This window comes from Accipiter gentilis, unplaced genomic scaffold (assembly GCF_929443795.1).
Source record: "Accipiter gentilis unplaced genomic scaffold, bAccGen1.1, whole genome shotgun sequence".
NCBI lineage: Eukaryota > Metazoa > Chordata > Aves > Accipitriformes > Accipitridae > Astur > Astur gentilis.
In genome coordinates, this window is record NW_026060847.1 from 1,170,111 (window position 1) to 1,192,509 (window position 22,399).

The window sequence follows — 22,399 nt, forward strand, 5'->3', positions numbered from 1 at the left end:
TCCACTCGGCATCTCGGCCCTCTTTTACACAGATCTCATCCAGCTCGGAGAACAAGTGGTGAGGGATGTGCTGCTCGTCCTCCTTGGTCCTGAGAATGAACTGCACCCGCTGGGACGGGGAGCCTGGGGGCAGAAGGCAAAGACCCATCCCGTTACCGCGCCTGAACACAGCTTGTCACCCTCACGTGCAAAGTGGCCATCAGCACCAGTGCAGCCATAAACACTGGGCTGGCCCCTCTCCTCTGCGTCTCTCTGGGCTTGCACAGAGCCGTGAAGAAGGAGAAGCATCTGGTCCACCTCTGCATAAGGATGGGCTGCTTTCCTTCCCCACATAGCCATTTTTAAAGCCAGGATCCCTCTAAGGAAGACGAGCCTAAACCCATTATGCATTTAACTGCATTAAAAAAAAAAACAAAACAAAAAAACAAAAAAACAAAGTAAAACTTGGGAAAAAGAGGGTGTTGCTCAATAAGGCCACTTTCCCTCGGAAGAACAGCAACTCACTCAAACTAGCCACGGGGACGTGCTTGCAGAAGGCCCCAGTGCCCACGTTGCCCCCAGTTTAGCGAATGCCGCGGTGGAACTTACAGTGGTAGCCCTGCTCTGTCGGGGCAGACTCCTTCTCCCGTTCCCCTTCCCGATGCTTCTGGCTGTGGCGTCGGTGATGCCGGTGGCTCTGCCTAACCAGTGGCATCTGCGCGCCCACGTACAGGGTCCGGTGGCCTGCGAAAAAGCAGCGTTTTTTGCAGCACTCTCGGCATTGCGGCAATAGTTGAGGTGGCCGGTGCCTTGCTAAGCCACGGTTCAATCCCAGGAGCAACGCCAGCTTCCCTTAATGTTATTTTCACTGGACGTCCTTTTTTCCAAGCCTATTTTACTCGAGCTTTGCAACAACACAGCAACAACAAGTGTTGGCTCCGGGTCATCTAAAAGTGCCCTGAAAGTATCGGACCTCTTCTCAAATTCCAGCTTCGGCTGGACAACACTCAGACTTGCTCATTAAGCAGCAACACGAGCTAATTATTTTCAAAAGCTCTGTATGGCACGAGGCGACAAGAGACGATCAAATCAGTCCCATTGCAATGAACTCCAGAACAAAAAAAGAAAATCACAGCCCCGTGTCTGCAGCCCTGAAATGATTCTCCTGACCTCTCCAAGCCAGGAGCAACCTCTGCGAGAAAAAAAGCCGTGAATTATCGAGCCCCGTGGCTACAACTCACACCGTGGCCTCCCGGGAGGCTTTTTCCCTCCGTTTAAAAAGCCATAATAGTAAAAAATGTGACAATAACTGTGTTGCTTTATTGAGAAGCGCGGCACGTTTCGCTGCACATGATTTGACACCCAACAAGGCACACTGGAGAGACTTTGTGCAATGGGAAAACGCGCTGGGCTAGTGGCTCCTCCACCAGGATCTCAGCAGAGACTCACCTTCCAACTCCTCCTTCTCATAGCAAATACTGACAGCGTTGCTCCTTCTTCCCCGGTCAATCACTGCCTCCTCGTCATGTCTCTGTTTAGCAACGACAAGAAGGGAAAAGTTGGGGCTGGGGGTGGAGAGCTCCCTTACGTCCTCCCAGACATCACCCACCCCTGCATCCACGCGAGTCCACGAGCCATCACGCCTCTGCATGCCTCCTCCTCCTTCAGGCACAGCCCCAAAACCACGGACTTGTAGGAGGTTTTTCTTCCCATACGCAAATAAAACAGCCCATAACATCACCTGTACTGTATAACACGAGAGTCTGGACGTATTTAATACAGCAGGAGAGGGATGAGTGTTTCAGACAAAAAAAAACCCACCTCCCGCTTTGTTCTTGAGGTTCCTGTCTAAAAAAGTGATTTCCAAAATGGAAAAAAAAACCCCAACCCACAAAACTGCACTTTTGAGCCCCGGCCGCGCTACCTGTAACTCTTCCAGAAGTGTCATTTTGTAACGCCCGTTTGGGTTCATCCTCACGTCAGTCACTGGGTTTTGGGGACAACTGAACCTCCAGGTCAGTCAGGGGCCCGATTCCCCAGGGACTGATGGAGTAGCCCTCACGGGAGGAGCTAAGTGGCACCCAGTGTGCACCAACTCCAGAGACACAATAGGGACCATTATGAAATCACAAGCTATGATGCGGATCCAGGCAGCTATTTAAAGCCACGCACCCCTAGACCCTTCCCGCTTGGAAAACTTAGTGCCTGGGCAGAAGCCAGCTCTGCTTTGAGCAAAAACTCTCCAGAATAGAGAACATTCCTGCATGAGAGGTGTCAGGCTCAAAAGTGTGCAGAAAGAAAACCCTTCACAGGCTCGTTCACCCTCCTGAGAGGCAAAGCCCATTAGCAGCATCATGTTTTCTCTCTTTTTCTTTCTAACAGTAGAGCTGAAGCTCTAGCATCCTGAGGATAACAAGAGGTACAAATACGGTAAGGAAAAAGAATATCTTATTGGATCAATGGGTAGATTCAGAAAAAAACCCTGCTACACAGTAGTTTATCCTGACTGCTAGCTAGAACCGAGAAGACTGTTTTTTCCACTTGGGTCAACAGTTCCGGTGAAACATACTACCTGTCTAGGACGGCTGCATCTGAGGAACAAGAATTAGTTATTTGCAATACAAGGAATGAGTCATTTTGTGTCATGATATTCATCAGACTGCACAGAGAAACAAGAGACAAATGCATTTGAATACCCATGTGTTGTGTTACGTTTTAACCACTTAACATTCCCCAAGAGCTCAAGAAGACAGAGCAGAAAGACAGGAGACAGGTGAAAGCCTAGAGCGCCAGCTAGACGGAATGAAAGACCCTCTTCCTTCTCTGAAGCTTCAGCAAGGCTTCCTTCACCTGCTTGTTCCTCCGACTGTCAATGACGGGGTTCAAACTGGGGCTGACGAGACTGTAGAAACGGGAAAGAACTTTCTCCCTCCCAGAGGAGTTACCGCTCCCGGGCCCCGCGTACACGAAGATGGCGTTTCCATAAAAGACACCCACCACGGTCAGGTGGGAGCCACACGTGGAGGTGGTTTCGTGCCATCCTGGCACAGAGCGGATGCGCAGATCGGTGGCCAGGCTGTCCAGGGAGCAAATCTGGATTAAGGCTAAAGGGAAGAGGAAGAAGCACACACAAACAGCAAAGATCAGGACTTTATTGGCAGGAGCGGCAGGGCAGGCCAGCTTTGAGACAGCAAGAATTTCACAGGAGAAGTGGACAACCTCACAGGGGCCACAGAAAGGCAGGTGTAAAGCCAGAGAGGCTTGCAGTGTACCAAATACGAACGCCAAAGCCCACAGAAATGTGGCAAGGGTGAGGCGCAGCCTCCAGATCACGATGAGGGCATAGCGCGGGGGACGGCAGATTGCCACGTAGCGAACATGAGACATGACGGCCAGCAGCACGCACGCTGTAAGTGCAAAGATTAAATAAAGATGGCTCTGTGCCCCACACCCAGCAAAGGAGGGGGTTCTGCCTTGTCCAAGGAGGCTCCTTAGCATACGGGGGACATTGCTGGAGGCGTAGCAGATGGCCGCGATGGAGAGGTGGCAGAGGAAGAAGTACATGGGGCTGTGGAGGCAGTAGTCCAGGCAGATAAGCAGAAAGACAAGTGCGTTTCCCATCAGAGTGGCAGAGCAGAGGGCAGAGAAAAGGCCAAAGAGGCAGCGCTGCAGGGCTGGGGTGCTGCAGAACCCCAGGAGGACGAATTCTGTGACCGTCGTTTCATTCTGCACGCTGTGCTGGAGGTGAGGCAGCACAAACTGCGACCACGGAGATCTGGAAGCGAAGGAGCAAGGAAAAGGAAAGAAAAAGGAGAGTTTTCCTAAGAATGTCAGGTCCTTTACTCTTTACGCTGCAGCTCCCTTCTCCCCGTTTTTCCCTCTGACTCCAGTGAAAGGTGCGTACTACCCTCCCCACGCTGAGCGACGTACATCTGAATTGCAAGCTCCAATCTCTCGGCAAACTTTGAGCAGTTTGACCAATCTCGCACAACTTTGCTGCCTAGCTTGCCCTTGAAGTCTTTCTTTTCCTGGGTTGGTTTTGGGGTTTTTTTTGCAGGGGGTGGGGAGGGGCAGGGTATGGTTTGGCTGTTGGAGGAGATAAAATGATGAAGATTGCAGGTGTCGATTAAGGTGAAGTCAGAATAACTTCAAAGCAGCTATTTTAAATTAAGTCCATATTAAAAGGAATGCACAGTTCACAGAATAATTCCAGTTTTACCATTAAACCAACCAGCATTTCCAAGCCACTGCTGTGTCCTCTTTACCTTCGTGAAATGCATTCCTACTGAATCCTGCAGTTGCTTGATCCAACTCCCCTATCCCAGCTACTGCAGGTCCGGGAAGGTCAGGCAGAACGTCACCTTGGTTCCTGCTGTGCAGCTGCTTGCCCTTACCAGTTTCGCAGGGTGCTGGTCAAGGTCCCTGGGCATCCCCTGGCACTTGTCTCCACGCGGCTCTCTGGTCTCCAAGATCTTCCGCCACTTCCAGGATATTTCCTCCAGCCAGGATCTTCACCTTTTCCTTCCTGGGTCCCTTGCTTCTCTTCAAGATCCCTTCTTCTTTCTGGGAACCCTTCTTTTTGACACCACCTCTTCTTTCTGGAACCCCACGCCCCCAGTTTTCCTAATCTGTCTATGTGAGCAGTACAATGCCTGATCAGCCTCCAAATTAAGGCTTCTCTCTCCTAGCTCTTTACTAACTGTAGGATTCGGGACACGCCACTTTTGATTATTCCAGGTGTTACCCAAATTTACAACCAGCCCACGCTGGCTGCGTGTAGCAAGAAGCAGGCTTCTGCTTGACAGCTCAGAACTCAGTTTCAGACATTCACACGCACAGACCTTGCCGCACACGTGCACCCAGTCACGTGTTGCCTGGTAACCTTCACAGTTTGAGCCGGTTTTTTGTCTACGGCCGGGCTTCAGAGGCAGGGCATGGCCACAGAAGCGCATTCCCCCCGTCAGTCTGTGAAGTGAGCAAGGGAGAGTCAATACTTGTCTGGTGAGCCTCATACCCAGACAATGTGGTCGAGCCCTCTCCTGTGACAGCCCTGGCAAAAGCCACAGCAGGGTGCTCCCTTGCCTCTGCCTAGGTCACTGGGGTTCCCCTGCCTGCCATTGCTCCTTTGTCCTCCTCTGCGTTTGTGGAGATGAACCTTTAACCACACAACCTAACACCTACAACACCGGGAAAAAGAGAGGCTGCAGAGGGTCCAACGGGGAAGGTCGCCGATGTAGAATGCTCTTTGTGAGAGGCAGCACACCCAGCTCACCTCCTTGCTCCTGAGCTGCTCTATCGGAAGCACTGCGTGCAGGACGCTCTGTTCAACAGGCTGTGTCTGTATCTGACTGCCTTGTCCTTGCTACAGCACCGTGTGCTGGGGGAACGCCACGGAGAGCAAGGAGGACGCTCTTTCCCCAGGAGCAACGGAGGGTGCTCAGCTGAGTGCTGCTGCAGGGGCCAAAGTGGGGCAGGCAGGCAGGGAGGGGAACGCAGGAACGAGGGAGCTGGCAGTAACCGGCCAGTCTGGGAGATGCCCGAGAGGCTCGAGAACCCTGTAAGCACAGGACGAGCTTAGAGGAGGTTCAACGTGAGGCCCTGTGGTTAACCATCCCCTCCAGATCTGGACCTTCTCTGGTTCCCGAGTTACCGTGCAGTTTCACAGCCTGGTGCAGAGATCCTGACTGGGAGATCACTGTACCTCCAGGAGTCAGGGATCCACCTAACAGTTACCCTGAGCGGGTGCAGGTCTGTGCTGCGCTGTACGTGCAGCGTGGCCTTCAGGCTGCGTCCCTACACATGTCCCTTGGCCGCAGGATAAACGGAGCTGGTTGACTGTAACAGAGGAGCCTCCAGGCAGCTCCTGCTTGGTACCAGTGATTACGCCACCTGCGCGGCCCTGCCGTTACCTAAAGTGCAGCAAGAAGTCCGCACGTGAACATCCTTTATGCATAGAGATGTTTTCTTCTAAGCAAAGTTGTATAACACCGTGAATGACCAAAAGGAGGAACTTCTCCACAGGCAGGATCTGTACAGTGTGCCAAGGGAAAATCCATCTGGGGTCTGCCCAATGCTGCATGAACGCAGGGTCCCCAGCATCTGAAGGGACCTAAGATTTACTTGCTACCAGGATGCCTCTTCTTCCTGGCTACGTCGCCTCCCAAGATCTTGCCCACCCCCAGCCTACTGGGGAGCGGGGGAATGTTAGAGAGACAGCCTTGATGCTGTGCCAGCACTGCTCAGCCATGGCCAAAACACTGCTGTGTTATCAACAGCTTTCTAGCTACCAGTACAGAGCACAGCACTACGAGGGCTGCTGTGGGGTAAAGGAACTCCAACTCAGCCAGATCCAATACAGAAGGAAAGTGGAGGAACAACAGAGGGGGCAGCCCAGGGACACAGAGCCCCAGGTCTCATCTGGCCACTCCTGTGACCATACAGTGTATTCAAAATCAAATACCTGAAGTGCTCCCTTAGATGCAGTTTACAGCCAGGGGACAAGAAGGTGGCAGTTCTGCATTTCGCAGCTCCCAGGCTGATGGCAGAGCCAAAGCAAAAAAAAAAAACACAACAAAAAACAAACCAACCAAGAGAGGTAAAACTGGAGCGCAGGGAGCAAATGCTTTTCTTTCACCTTAGGCCAACTGCTCGGACGCTCTCTATGCTGCCCTGCCGCAGAGGGCATCCCTCTCGTACCAGTAAGAGACATAAGAGTGAATTAAAGCCAGGACCCCAAACCAGACCAAAAACCCGGTCATGATCAAGAAGAAAGTGGAGAATGCATCAAATATAACAGAAAATTTATTTTGGACATTCCCAGTTTACATTTGGAAAAAAGAGGAAAAAAAAAAGAGGAGGAATTAGGTATTAAAAGAAGAGCACTGAATGATAAAGCAGTAGCAGTCCCTCTACCACTACAAACCCACACCCCCACACGCACGTACGCACACAGACTTAACACCACCAAAATCCCCTTGACTGTGACCTTCACCTCAGCTTGCTGGTCTAGAGATACTGAATGCCTGAAGCACACCAAGGATAACTGAAAACATCTGCATGGCTTTAATGGGAATCCTCCAACTGAAACAAAAATGCCTTCACTTTGCACTGAATTCCCCCGCTTTCACGTAACCAAACACTGACCTGCCCTAAACCCTGCAACAGAGAGCGCTGAACTTGCCTGGTCCTCCCAGCCCCATATACCTCCTGTGCCTCCACCAATCTTTTTCTTACACAAAAGAGTTTCATTGCTTGCTCTGCGAGAAGTTTTTCCCATGCCACTGCTTTTTTCCCTGCTGCTACAGAGACAAAATACCAGGGAGCCAACATGCTGCACGCTGTAAAAGAGTCCGTACCTGAATTCCTCTGAGTGACGACACACCCATGTAGAGAAAGACGCCATAAAGCACAGGCATTGGTATAAATTGGGGGGGGGGGGGGGGGGGGGGAAGCAAAAAAAAAGAAAGAATGCAATCGTTTCTTTTTCTGTATTGCATTTTCAGTATTACCACCCTCTTCCACAGGCACTGCCTAAAATTGCTTGAAGCTTTCCAGCTTCCATTCAGGCTTAGAGATGGGTCAGATTTTAACCATTTTTTTGCCATTTTGTGCGCACGAGTGAGCTAAGGCTCTGCTTTAGGCTGAACTTGGGAGTTACCTCTCCTCAGAATAATCCTATTTTCCAGAAAGGTTGGAGGAAAATAGGCGATTTCACCCGTGCTACCCTATGCCGCATTCTCTGGCGGTAGAAGAAACACTTCTGCCTATTCTTGGGGCAACAGGCAAAGGCCACAGGCCTCCTCCTAGCATAGAGACGAGATTACTTTGTGGGAGGAACGTGCAAGGAAGCCCACGGGGATGACCTCAGTGTGTTTAGCTCCTGGGAACGGCTGCTCCGGGGCATTTGGGGAGCAAATTGCAGCCACTAAAGGGCTGCCTGTTTGAAACAGAGCAGATGCGCTCGTCTGAAAATGCTCAACTGTAACCCATAAACATGGGCGGGCCTGAAAGACACCCAAAAATTCAAGCAGTTGCGTTGCTTGCTCGCCTCGAGCACACCAAACGGGGGCCTGAAGGGCTGCAAAGCCTAACCGAGGCTGGTTCCCACCGTGGGTCAAGCCCCAAGGGTTGGGATCACCTCCTCCTCCTCCGCTCCACAACTAACTACTCAGGCCTGCAGAGAGGGGACTGTTTTGCTGTAACCTCCAACAAGCTCGCGGTTGTTGGGTGGTTTGCATTTTCCTCTCACCTTTAACACAGAAGTGAAGAAGACGGAGCAGCCCATGAGCACAAAGATCAGCAAGCCAGTGACTCTCTGCTCTCGTATCCCCAGAAACTTGGGTTGTTCTCCTGGAGCTGAGCAGTCAGACTCTACTTTGAGGCTATTCACGTGGGTGATGGACAGGACGGTCGCAGCCACAAACCAGGGCAGCCCCATCACAGAGCACACCCCGAGCATCATGGCCACCACAAAAAGGTCCAGGTGGTACCCGCATCCTTTCTGCAGGCAGGAAAACAAGAAACAGAGCATCCCATAGCACAAGAGCAAGGATAACGTCGCAAGTCAGACTCAAACCCTGCTCGAGCACAAGTCAACTTCTTCAGAATTCAAAACAAGAAATGGAAACAAGCAAGCGTGTATGCAGGCTTTGCACAAGCACCTGGCATGAAAATCTGGCAGGAGTTCAGACACAATGGATATGCAGAGCTCGTGCGATAAATACTTCAAAAAACAACAAGCCACAACCCAAAACCACCAAAACATTTTTTCCACTCATAAAGAAAATTCTACCACTTGCGAGGAAGGTGTGACTCTGAGTTATCCCTGGCAGCGCATCAAAACAATTCATTCCCCACACCTGCTGCTGCTGCCATTTTAAAACGAAAACACGCTTCTATATTGCTCCAAGATTAATTTGCTCCTCCAAAAGGTTGCTCATCTGAACTGCCCTGTCACTTGCTCCCTGCATCATCGTTAATCCAGGAGAGCATCCTGCCATGCAGCTTGACCTTGTCCCAAACCAATGCCTTCAGAAAGCATCGGGAATAAGAGCTTCTCCCCAGACCTGCAGCCCAGAAGGGGCTGGAGTCATCTCTCGCAGGCCCTTACCTTCAGCTTGTGCTCCTTCCTGTTCACAATAACGGCACTGATCTGCTGGTCCATGAATATCAAGATGGTGCAGAGCAGAGCTGGGACGAGCGCAGCCAACACCGTCCACCAAGGGTTGGGACCTATGGGGTTGATGAACCACCCGCGGTCGTCTCTGGTAGGCTGCAACAAAGCCCACACATCAGCATTGTCTCCCAGCCCAGGCACTCCACTGGCTTTCATTTTCCCCTCTGTGATGGGTTGACCCTGGCTGAACACCAGGTGCCCACCAAAGCCATTCTATCACTCCCCCATCCTCAGCTGGACAGGGGAGAGAAAATATAACAAAAGGCTCGCGGGTCGAGATAAGGACAGGAGAGATCATTCACTATTACCGTCACGGGCAAAACAGACTCAATTTGCAAAACATACTCAATTTATTACAAATCAACCAGAGCAAGGTAATGAGAAGTAAAACGAAATCTCAGAACACCTTCCCACCACCCCTCCGTTCTTCCCGGGCACAACTACCCTCCCGGATTTCACCACCAAGCCCCCCCAGCGGCACAGGGGGACAGGGATGGGGTTTATGGTCATCACACGTTATTTTCTGCCGCTTCACCTCCTCAGGACGAGGGCTGATCACACTCTTCCCCTGCTCCAGCGTGGGGTCCCACCCACGGGAGACAGTCCTCCACGAACTCCTCCAACGTGGGCCATTCCCACGGGCTGCAGTTCTTCACGAACTGCTCCAGCATGGGTCCATTCCACGGTGTGCAGTCCTTCAGGAGCACACTGCTCCAGCGCGGGTCCCCCACGGGGTCACAAGTCCTGCCAGAAAGCCTGCTCCGTGGGCTCCTCTCTCCACAGATCCGCAGGTCCTGCCAGGAACCTGCTCCAGCGCGGGGTTCCCACGGGGTCACAGCCTCCTTCGGGAACCCACCTGCTCCGGCGTGGGGTCCTCCACGGGCTACAGGTGGAGATCTGCTCCACCGTGGACCTCCCTGGACTGCAGGGGGACAGCCTGCCTCACCAGGGTCTTCACCACGGGCTGCAGGGGAATCTTCGCTCCGGCGCCTGGAGCATCTCCTCCCCCTCCTTCTTCACTGACCTTGGTGTCCGCAGGCTTGTTTCTCTTACATGTTCTCACTCCTCACTCCGGCGGCAGTTTCTCTCCGTCCCAACTTTTTCCTTCTTAAAAATGTTATCACAGAGGCGTTACCACTATCACTGATTGGCTCGGCCTTGGCCGGCGGCGGGTCCGTCTCAGAGCCGGCTAATATGGGCTCGCTCTCTCTTGAACACAGGGGAAGCTTCCAGCAGTTTCTTACAGAAGCCACCCCTGTAACCCCCCCCCCGCTACCAAAACCTTGCCAAACAAAACCAATACATTCCACCCCTCGCCTCTGTGCATCACATTTTTAAGAACTATCATTAAAATCCACATTCATCACACAAAGTCTTCACTCACATCACAAAAATAATTCCCCACACCAAAATCAAAATAATATCATCACAAAACTGACAAAAGTGGACAATTTACACACACAATCCACCCCTCATCCCTTCACCACAATTACAACAATAAAGATTCCCCACTCATCAAGCAGCTCTTAACTCTCTAGCTGCGTTCAGTCCATGTTTTGCCCGTTACCTCTCTCAGTTACTATCCTTATCTCAAATTCCTCACATGCCCGCATTCTCCACCAAAAAGACTGTGATGGGTTGACCCTGGCTGAACACCAGGTGCCCACCAAAGCCATTCTATCACTCCCCCATCCTCAGCTGGACAGGGGAGAGAAAATATAACAAAAGGCTCGCGGGTCGAGATAAGGACAGGAGAGATCATTCACTATTACCGTCACGGGCAAAACAGACTCAATTTGCAAAACATACTCAATTTATTACAAATCAACCAGAGCAAGGTAATGAGAAGTAAAACGAAATCTCAGAACACCTTCCCACCACCCCTCCGTTCTTCCCGGGCACAACTACCCTCCCGGATTTCACCACCAAGCCCCCCCAGCGGCACAGGGGGACAGGGATGGGGTTTATGGTCATCACACGTTATTTTCTGCCGCTTCACCTCCTCAGGACGAGGGCTGATCACACTCTTCCCCTGCTCCAGCGTGGGGTCCCACCCACGGGAGACAGTCCTCCACGAACTCCTCCAACGTGGGCCATTCCCACGGGCTGCAGTTCTTCACGAACTGCTCCAGCATGGGTCCATTCCACGGTGTGCAGTCCTTCAGGAGCACACTGCTCCAGCGCGGGTCCCCCACGGGGTCACAAGTCCTGCCAGAAAGCCTGCTCCGTGGGCTCCTCTCTCCACAGATCCGCAGGTCCTGCCAGGAACCTGCTCCAGCGCGGGGTTCCCACGGGGTCACAGCCTCCTTCGGGAACCCACCTGCTCCGGCGTGGGGTCCTCCATGGGCTACAGGTGGAGATCTGCTCCACCGTGGACCTCCCTGGACTGCAGGGGGACAGCCTGCCTCACCAGGGTCTTCACCACGGGCTGCAGGGGAATCTTCGCTCCGGCGCCTGGAGCATCTCCTCCCCCTCCTTCTTCACTGACCTTGGTGTCCGCAGGCTTGTTTCTCTTACATGTTCTCACTCCTCACTCCGGCGGCAGTTTCTCTCCGTCCCAACTTTTTCCTTCTTAAAAATGTTATCACAGAGGCGTTACCACTATCACTGATTGGCTCGGCCTTGGCCGGCGGCGGGTCCGTCTCAGAGCCGGCTAATATGGGCTCGCTCTCTCTTGAACACAGGGGAAGCTTCCAGCAGTTTCTTACAGAAGCCACCCCTGTAACCCCCCCCCGCTACCAAAACCTTGCCAAACAAAACCAATACACCCTCCCTCCTTGTGTCAGAGCACCTCCCAGCCCTGGCTTCATGTCCCCCTCTCCCGGGGGCTTCAGCAGTGCCAGTCTCCTCTTTGCAAGCACCTCTAGATACTTCCCCTGTAGGTATCTAGTTTTGGGGCCATCTTCTCGTTTCCAGGAGGAAGCAAGGCACTTGGAGGTGGAAGAGGAGATGGTCACACCACCAGCATCTCCTCCAGACTCAGCCCTGCCCTGCCCCGGCATCACCTTGTGGCACCCCCATGTGCCAAAACACCCCATTACCTTGAACGCATGGGGGACCTGGAGCTTCGGCGATGGGATCCCAACCACAAAGTCAAGGAGCACCATGATGACGATGGTGAGGAAAACAGCAAAGTCGCTCACTGTGGACCGTACCTGGGGCGAGAAACCAGAGGTGAGAGGGGCATGGCAAACAGGGCCGTAAGGTGAGATGCAAGAGTTGCAGACATCCACAACATTAAGGCTGCTTAACCAAATCCCACCACCCCTCTGAGCACATGCAGCCTGATCCCTTGCTTAGATACTGCTGCTGTGTTTGTCCCTGTGAGATCTGGGGTCAGACAATAAAAAAAAGCTTAACTAGGCCAACAAGGGTTGGTTTAAGTCAAAATCTAAAAATAATAATAATAATATTAAAAATAAGAAACCACATGTCTGCCACTACAGCTACACTCACAGCTACAATGGCAACAAGGCACTGAGGCATCCTTTAGTCCTCAAAAGGAAGCTCCTCATTCGAATGTACTTTCCACTCGAGCACATACTGCGCAGAAGGTAGGGTAAAAAAAACCAAACCGAAAACCCCAATCCCCAAAACTTTGGGAAACCTGACTTCCTACTACCTGAGGAGAAGAAATAAAATAAAAAAAAAATCAAACCCCAAAAATCTTCAATCTGGGACAGGTCACGAGGCAGGTGGGAAACGCTACGATGATTTTGCACTCATGGAAATGAGTGTGGGACATCCAAGCTCTTGGAGAGCTTGGCCTGCAAGGGCAACGTTTCCCAGCTTGACCAAGGCAGGGCAAATACTGCTTAGTGCTCCAGGAAAGCCATTTTGGGAAACGAGTGCGGAGATGGACACTGGCCACCTCCTTCTACTTACTCTGGTTGGAAAGTAGCGGCTGGTTTTAAACTTCTTCAAGAAGCTTGACAGGGCAAAGGTGGCGAAGAAGAGGATGCAGCACCAGAAGAACACGTCAGGGGTGTAGGGGCCGTCGCGTCCACAGGCAGGTCCTTGAAACTCCCCACGCAAATACCGACATTCCTGGAGAAACAGAGCGTCAGGACACAAAGGCAGTGCACGTGCGGCAGGGAAACCTCGCATAGCTAGGGGGTTTTGAGGATCTTGGCCCAAGATCCACGACCCTGTAACTGCTCCTGCCAATGGAGATTTATATTTAATGAGCAGCAGCAGCTGAACAAGTGACACATCGAACTACAGAGCAGAGAAATAAGATGTGAGGAGACACCATACGCTAGTAACACATTACAAAAACACTCATCCAGGTGACACTCTCCCATCAGTTGCTTGCATTCATAGCATTGTGTTTCCTTAACTGCATCTGGCTTCAGTCCTGACATCTTCCCGCAAAAAACAACATGCCAGGCTCTCCCAACCCTGTGAAGAAAACCTCATCAGCTTTCCTAACTAAAAAGTAATTCTTTTAAATATTATTTTTAAACCTGGAAAGGGCTAGGATTCACAGGACTAGCGTCATTACATTCACTTCACAGTCCTCCTCAAAATGGGAGGACAAAAGATAATTGACATGACAAACGCCACAGTTGCAGACGTTCCTTCCTGGGGGTGCAGTTCGCACACCTAGGAGCTCATGCATGCACGAATGCGTGACGCCAGGCAGCAGTCTCCTTACGTGCCTCTGACCTCAGGAAGAAACAGGTAACATGAATACTTTTACTCCATTTGCATCCTGAGGACCGGAGATGGAGCCCAAGATTTGCCTAGATGACACAGTCGGTTCCTTTAAGGGATGAAATTGTTCGTTTGAGTTTGGCTTCAAGGACTCCCACAGCTGGCGATTAACTAAGAGGTATGCTACAGCGAGGAGCCCGACACACAGACTTGCAGGACAACTCATCACGCCAGGCCTCTGAGCTTGCAGTTCTCCGCAGGGCCCGGTGCTGCCTGAGCAGGTGGATGGTCTTCCCAGTTCCAGAAATACAAGCTCGTGAATCAAACCCTCCGCAAGCACGCAGGCAAAACTGGCTGCGCTTTAGCGAAGCAAACCAACAACGAGGCTTCCTTTGTTTGGGTGCCTCCTGTCTGACGATGCTCTGGGCTACTTTCTCTTCCTGGCAGTAACAGGAATAAGTTGCTCTCATACCTACCAGCTTCTGACAGAGAAAGAGGATGATCTCGTTCTTGCCTGCTAGGACCAGGGGTGGCAATAACGCAGTCTGCCGAGACTGGAAAGGGATGCCTTGGAGGCAGAAACACGCGGGTGTTCATTACTCCTGGGCACTCGGAATCACGGGAGGTGATGATGCCGAAGGGCCTGATCCGATTCACAAACTGACACACCTTAGGACTGAAAAGGCTTCTCCTTCCACTAACTTACTTTTCTCTGCAACAACAGCCTCAGGAGAGTAACTTCTCCGTAACCCTTTACACTACAGCAACTACAATACTTAATCCTAATGTACCTTACAAGAAAACTACTGCGGTCTTCTCTACTAGAGGGCCAACGCTGCTGCGCCTGTAAGGAGCGCTTTACGTTTTATTAACCTTTTGAAACAACGCACTAGCTTTCCTTGCAATCGCATTACGTGGGCTTCCTGGGACTTTATATATGCACGTTCGTTTTCTCTGGCTAAATCAGATTTGGAACGCAGGGGTGGCCATCTGAAAACACTGCAAAACATTCTTTTTACATACATCAGTTCTCTGGTGAAGGCAACAACTGAGGAGGATCTTCAGCTAATGTAAAACTGCAAAGCTCAGAGGAGTCGTACTCCAGCTAAAGATCTGCGCACTACTGGGCAGGAATGTCAAATTAAGCAACGCCCAACAGATACAAGTCATTGGACCTTTTCTTTTACAAGTAGGAAAGAAAGGGTACACAGAAAGATAGTGGTCTGTAGAAAATGGATGTAAATCATCAAGACTACTGAGGATTACTCGAATCGCTTCCTGGAGAGGCCAAAACAAGAAAGGAAGGAAGAATATTAACAAGATAGCCACAATCCCACCGCCAAGTACAGTTTTCAGGCTTGGGAAAAAAAAATAACATTACAGTTTGCAGGAGTCAGAGCAGGTTCTAGATATTTTGCTTTTCCTCCTCCCCTTCTTCCCCCTGCTCCCTCCCATCACCTTAGAGCACGCTGCCCTAACAGATTCACAGAAACTGAAGTGAACGAATATCTTAACCCTGAATTAACATAGAAGCAATACTATGGAGAGTGGAGGTGTGCTTTTAAATTTAACAAGTTCTACATTTAAGAAGCCTCCTCCTTGCCAGCACAACACATGCAGTATTGACCTGTTTCAAAAATAAACATATTCCCCTTTTTCGGAATATTGACCCAATTCAGTTACAAAGGAACTGTAATTCAGCCCCAACAAACGCCTGCTTTATAAACGGGAAACTTTTTCTAGGAATACCTTTCAGTATTTTCAAAATTGAAAAAGAAATTAACCAATAATTTTCTGTATCAGTTACAATCAGCACATTTTCTTCAATAATATTTGCAATGCTACTACTGTACTCTGAAGATTTGTTTCAACTTAACTAACAGGAGCATTTTTAAACAGGCAGTATATTGGTCTCATTTCCTCGGGAACGGCAGGGGCTTTCTTCTGTCTCAGGAAGAAGATGACAACAACAGAACTCATCAGCTGTCACCAAGCTTGGCCACAAAGTAATGGCGTCATTAAAAGAACATCCCCTGGCTTCCACAGCTTCCCAACTATTAACTACATCTTTTGTAAGCCAGCTTCTCCAAAGTTGTTCACTGCCAGGTATCGGCCAACAATAAAATGCACAGGGAGAGAAAGTCTCAAAGGAAAGCTGAACCCATTCAGAAGTAAACAAATGTCGCACAAGTGTCACTTGGAAATAAGGAAATAGGGTGGAGTGTAAGGAATTACGGCATGCAAGTGTTCTCTGGCATATAGTCTGGCAGGCAGCCATTCTCATATCCTCCACATTCAGGGGCCCCAGCCAGCCATTCTCATATCCTCCACATTCAGGGGCCCCAGCCAGAACTCGGTCAGAGATGAGAACTCTCCTTCCTCTTCAGAAAGGCCCTCTCCTCGCTTAATATGGAACACGTTAATGAAAGGAGTTACACAGCACGCCACAGCAGAAGGACAGATATCACCCACCCAAGACTCACGCTGTGGTCATGAAGTCTTCATGAATCACCAGGGACACAAAAGTACGATTGAGGAAGGGATGCTGAAGCGGCAATGAGGAGAAGAGGGTGGAAAGAATGGAAGAAAGCAAGGGGCGATGACAGGCTGCCAAACTCAAACAAATGCAGTGCTCTCTCTACCATCAGGAGATCAAACACCTGCAGGCTGCTCAGAAACGTACGCACACTACTGGCAGCGCTGTCCAAAGGGATTACGCTGAGGGAAAGAGCTTGGTCACAAACAAGAGCAACATTTCAAGCATCTTCTGAACACCACACGACACCACAAGACAGACAACACACCTTCCTCTCCAAAATCAACACAGAGAACAAAACAAGGAGGAAGGTTAATCCTCCTAGATCTGACGCTATTCCAGCAGAATGCTAATAAGCAAAGCTAAAGAAACAACTGCGTTTCAATTCATCCCAAAATAAAGTCATGCAGCAGAATTTCAAAGACTCGGCCTACTTCTCCAAAGGAAAAAGGAGACTAGTGTGGCACGAGATTTAATGCAGCTTCAGGTCTGGAGACAGCCTAATTGGCGTGGTGTTCATAGCACAGTCTCTTCAATTCTGCAGCAGCTAACAACAGTCACTTCCAGAGTAAAGCCAGGCCCTGGCAATGCCTGTGCACATCTCATTGCCAAAGCAAATTCACTCACACTCATAAAACCACTCTCTAGGCAGAGGCTTGAGTCATTGCCTATGGCATTTTAGCCCTGCTGCAACCTCACTGGCATGAAAACAGCCCTTTCGGGATGCCACGACACTGTTCTGTTCCTCTGATGCAGGGATACTTCCTGGCTCAAAAGGATCTCAGTCCTAGTTTCTGCACGGGTGCCACCACCTGAAAAGAGACTTCACCTCAACAGTTCAGAACATTTTCCAAAAGCCTCTGAGGGCATCAACCTTGAACTGCTGTCTGATGATGATCACACCCTTGCAACAACATACACAGGGAGCCAGATTATGCTGAGCCGCTGCTTTTTTATTAATACTTATGAATACTATCATTATTCATTTTTTATCAGAGGCTGAGACACCAACAACAACTCATAAAGTTTCAGACCAAGTTTGAGCCCTACAGAACACTCCTTCAGCAGGAGCCAATCTAGAGGCACCTGCTTAAAAATACAACCCTTAAACCTAAGCAGCTCCAGCTCCTTTTTCAGAGCAGCTCAAACTTCTGGAATTATTACAGATCCCAGCCTCCGGCAATTCCCAGTCCCCTCTCAAACTAAAAGCTCCAGAGCTCCTCAACTGAGCTGGTCAAGGTTTTGCCCACTCACAAAAGCACTTGCCCATCATCTCTGTCTGCCTGACTAGCAGACACAAGCAGATTCCTCCAGGGCAATACCCTCAGGGAAAGTCTCTTTTTCACTTCTAAAGGACCATCCTCCTCACTTGTTTTACATCCTCCCCAGCTGACCAGGCTGCTCAGCACCCTGTGCTTTAGTTACTTTGCTGGCTGCTAACTCAAACTTCCCATTGCAGCCTTACCACACAACTGTTACCTCCCACAACCCTCCTATTCCTTGTGCCCTGCACACCCAAAGGCCGCTTTCCTTTCTCTGCCTTGCATGCCAGCAGTACCACAGACTAAAACACTCCCCCTTCACTCTCCTTTCTCAGGCTTGCCACTACAGTGCCTTCTAGAAACTAAGAGCGGCAGTTATCCTAAAAGTCCTGCTCAGCCCCTCTGCCTGCAGCAGAGGCACGCTCTTCTTTCCAAACAGGACAGGTTTGTCACAAACACGTTGGAAAGAGGAGTGGCAGCGCAAGGGGAACCTTGTGAAAGAAAAAATCCCAAGAGCACAACAAACAACTGCTGCCACTGAGAGTTTCCAAAGACTCTTTCCACATCCACACTTGAGCGCCAGATTGCCAGGCCAGCAAAAGGCACATTGCTACCAGCAGACAGCCCAAGAAAGAAGGACATACTTTGCGTACAGAGCTCCACGGCTGTGCTGGTTTTGACTGGCAGAGAGTTAATTTTCCCCACAGTAGCTTGCACGGGGCTACGTTTTGGATTTGTGCTGAAAGCAGTGCTTACCCAGCATCAAGGCCTTTTCTGCTCCTCACCCCACCCCACCAGGGAGTCGGCTGCGGGTGCACAAGAAGCTGGGGGGGGGGGGGGCACAAAACTGGGACAGGTGACCCCAACTGACCTAAAGGATATTCCAGACCACAGGATGTCACGCTCAGCAATATAACTGGGGGAAGAAGAAGGAAGGGGGGACATGCCCAAGTAACTGTTAGGCGTGATGGAACCCTGCTTTCCTGCAAACTAAACACCTGCCAGACAATGGGAAGCAGTGACTCAATTCCTGACTTTGCTTTGCTCGCGTGCACAGCTTTTACTTATTAAACGGTATTTATCCCAACCCGCGAGTTGATTCACCCTTCCGATCCTCTCCCTCCTCCCACTGCGGGGCAGCGAGCGAGCAGCCGTGCGGGGCTTAGCTGCCAGCTGGGGTTAAACCACTACAAAGGCTTGAGAGCTTCTCAGCTGAACACTTTAAATAAAATTTCAAAACACCGTCAGTAAAACCAGCCTCTTTTCCCACTGAAGCACGAAATCCACGCACGGCACTGGAACAGGAGCGCTTTTTACAGCTCCCGTTACTCCCATTACACTCCCGTGCAAGCGCAGTAGCCCCTCGGAAGCGACCGCTTTCATGGTCAGTGAAAGAGGGCAGGAAAAGAGCAGCACCCCCCGTCCCATCCGAATTGAGGGTCTCCTAGGAACTCACTGCTACCGGCAGGCACCAAACTGCAGGCTGTAGCTTCAACACGCTCACCTGCCGATTTGAAGTCCGTACACATGCCTGCCTGCCTGCCTGCGTGAAGAAACCTGGTTTCAGGCAACCGACAGGTACCTGCTGTCGAGGACGTCCTCCTTTCTCCCAGCCGAGGGAAGGAAGCAGGAGAGCCAACGGGACGCGACAGCTCTGGAAACGCCACTGCCGACCTCCCTGAAGCTCCCTCCAGGGCCTCTTGCCCCGGGGGCTGCCAAGAACGCCCGGGCAGGACTGTGTCGCAGCCCGCCACCCACGCCAGGCTGGGAGGGAGGGAGGGAGGGAGGGAGACCCCCGGCGGCTGCGGGTCCCTTCCCTGCGGGGACAGCCGGCAGAAACTCCTTTTTTTTCCGTCCCCTTGAGCAGCTGCACCGCCACCGCCCGCAGCTCTCGGGGGCCACAGAGGGTTATTCTGCTCAAGAGGAGGAGGAAAAACAAAAGAAAAGAGAAAGCCCCAAACCCAAACGTAAAGGAGCCTCAGCGCTGGAGGACGAGCTCTCCTCTCTCAAAGCAGCCTGGGGGAACCACGGGCAGAAGAGGCGAACCCAGCCCTGGGCTTGGGGTTTGAGGACTGCTCACCGCTTCCCCAGCCACCCTCCCTGGGTGGAGAAGTTCTGCAGCACGTTGAAGGCAGAGAGCAGGACCCAGCTCTGCACCACCAGCGCTTTGCCGGGACACAGGCAGCCTGAGCAGAGCCTGGACCTCCCCGTACACCTCACCGCAGACAGCCAGAGCACACCCAGACACCCAGGCATCCTCCACGTGGAGGCCACTTCCCACCCCGGCTGGCCAACGCAACGCGCTGCCTACCTTCTTCAAGGACGTCAGCGGTTTGATGCTGACGAAGACCATCTTGTTCTTCTGGACATGTTTCAGGATGAAAGCATCCTTGGCCAGGTTCTCGTCAGAGAGGTGGAATTCCACCTGGGACACAACCCTCCTGGCCAGCTGCCAGTCAGGGATGCAGTAGCTGCAGTCCAAGAGATCAGCCCCCAGAACATAGCTTGCATTGCAGAAGCTCCCGGCAAAGCAGCAGGGACACGGGTGTGACTTGGTGGCCTTTGGGATGTGCAGCACTGCCCGGTCCCAGCCACAGCGGTCGGTGCAGATGGCAGAGTCTTGAGGAGCGGGGTGGCTCAGCTGCGCTCTGAAATGAAACGGAGTTTTATGCTTTTAGAAGCGCGCTTGCCTTCACGCCCCCAGCATCGGTCCCTGCCACAAGTTACGCAGCACATGGCCTTGCACAATCTTGCAGCCAGAGGTGCCTCACGAACAGAGCGCAATCTCTTTGATTACCAGGATACAGGCCAGGAGAGATCTTTGGCCTCCGGTTCACGGCAGTTGTCCCGACTCCCCCAGGCCACACACTGTTCACACAGTGGGAGCGAGAGGCCTGTGTCCTTGGTACCCTTGGGGTGTCCTTGCTAGCGCCGAATCCTCCAAGCACGAGGAGGGGATGTACTAACCCCATCCCTGGGGTCCCGTAGAGCGCAAACAGCCCCAGCGCCCCGACACCGGACGTTGGGCAGAATCCAGTCCTTTTCTGGGAGCACGCGGCGGCGGGTACCGTCTCCTCCGGGGTGTCACGCACCCAGGGAAAGGGCCACCCCCTCCCAGGGGGATCCAGAGCTGCTGCTTTTCCCAGCAGGAGACTGAAAGACCTGACAGCACTACTGGAGCGAGGGCTGGGGGAAAGCGTGCCACCGAGCGACACCGCGTGACCTTCCTTCACGCCCTCGACGTCCTTTTTCCTATATCTACCTCGCTCCGGTCAACGCAGCGAACAGAATCGCAGGCAACGGTCACAAACGCATTTGCCATCTGGCGCAAAGAGGCTGCGGCTGCAGCTTGGTGCCCACTCGGCTCGGCTGAATCAACTTGTTCTTCTTCCCCCACCGGAAAAATACTGTTGAAAGCAAAGAGCATTTGCACCTGCAGACCCCGAGAGCCGCCTGTAGGCCCTGGGCGCACCCCAGCCTCCCTTAACCCTTTCCCCCCCAGGAGGAGCTGGGGAGGCTCTTGGGGGTGGGGCGGAACACAGGGAGCCCCCGCCTTCCTTCCGGGGAGACACCAAAGAGTCCTTGGCAGCCAACAGCCAGAAGGGACCATGGCGCAGCCACCAACGCAGCTCCCACTGCCTGGGCCCTGGGGCCCCCCGGCGCCCCAGATTTTCCAGCCATTCGTGCTCCCCAAAACCTTCTACCCTCGAGGTAGGGACCAACGCCAAGCCCTGCAGCCCAGGGACGCTCTTGGGGGGCAAGAGCAGAGGTGACCGCCGGCCATCGCTCCTGTCTCATTCTCTCAGGCTCGGCCAACCTGTGCCGCCTGCCTGCGTGGGAGCAGCCCTTCCCTGCACCCCGGGCCCCGCAGGCACCACCAGCAGGTATGGCACCCCAGTCTGCTTTGGCACCTTCGCCATCCCCATCACACCCGTTCCCCCGGCACTTTTCGCATGGGGGTTCAGCAAGCCCCGGTGAGCATCCTTGCCCTCGCCTGGGCGGCGCGTGCCCAGTAAAACCCATCTGCAGAGAATTCCCCAAATATCTGGGGCCACCTCTCCCCTTTCACCTCCCCGATGTGAGTCTCCATCCCCGATTTGCAACCCCGTCCCACCGGCACAGCGGCTCACCCCGTGGGGATCGCCCCGGCCACAAGCTCCCCACGCCCCTGGCCCAGAGCTGGGGGATGTCGGCCATCGGGGCCGGCTCGGCGGGTGCCCCTGGACAGTTCCCCCGGCCCAGCACGGCTCCCCCTCACCCACACAGGTCTGCAGAGGGCTCCATGTGGCTGCCTCTTCGACCCCCGGGTCTTCCGCATCCAGTGGACAACCACCGACCTGCCTCCACCGGCCACTGCCACGCTTGGCCAAGGCGCCGCTTCTCTGCCGGGTGCTGCCCTGTGGGGTCCCGGGGGCTGCGGGGCCCCCCTGGCCTGGGCAGCCACAGGGACCCCCCAGGGCCAACCATGATACCTCGCACCCTACAAAAATCAGAGGAGTGGGGTGGCCCCAGACCCTCCATTGCTGCTGACAGCCATCCCCAGCTACCAGCACATCGAGGGGCAGCTGGCGAAGATCAACATCTCCAGCGCGGCCAACCCTGCGGGGGCACCCCCAGGCAGCGACGTCCCCCCCAGCCAAGCCCTTGGAGATGCCCTTGCCGTGGCTGAGAAAGTGGCTCTCCAAGAGGCCCTAATGCTCTTTGATTGCTCCCTGGGCGGGCTGGCAATCAGCCAGCATGCTCCCAGCAGCAGCCCCATGCCTGGGGACGCTGGTGGCACCGGCGCAGACA

General features: G+C 52.6%; 1 protein-coding gene across 1 annotated transcript in view; it reads right to left on the reverse strand.

Moving 5' to 3' along the window:
* LOC126036964 (electroneutral sodium bicarbonate exchanger 1-like) overlaps positions 1–22,399 on the reverse strand; it is a 268,764-nt gene that overhangs the window by 57,866 nt on the left and 188,499 nt on the right. The window contains exons 6-7 of the mRNA XM_049797191.1: positions 1,429–1,510; positions 589–723 (exon numbers count right to left, since the gene is read on the reverse strand). Coding sequence (XP_049653148.1) covers positions 589–723; positions 1,429–1,510 — 217 coding nt within the window. The remainder of the gene's footprint in view (positions 1–588; positions 724–1,428; positions 1,511–22,399) is intronic.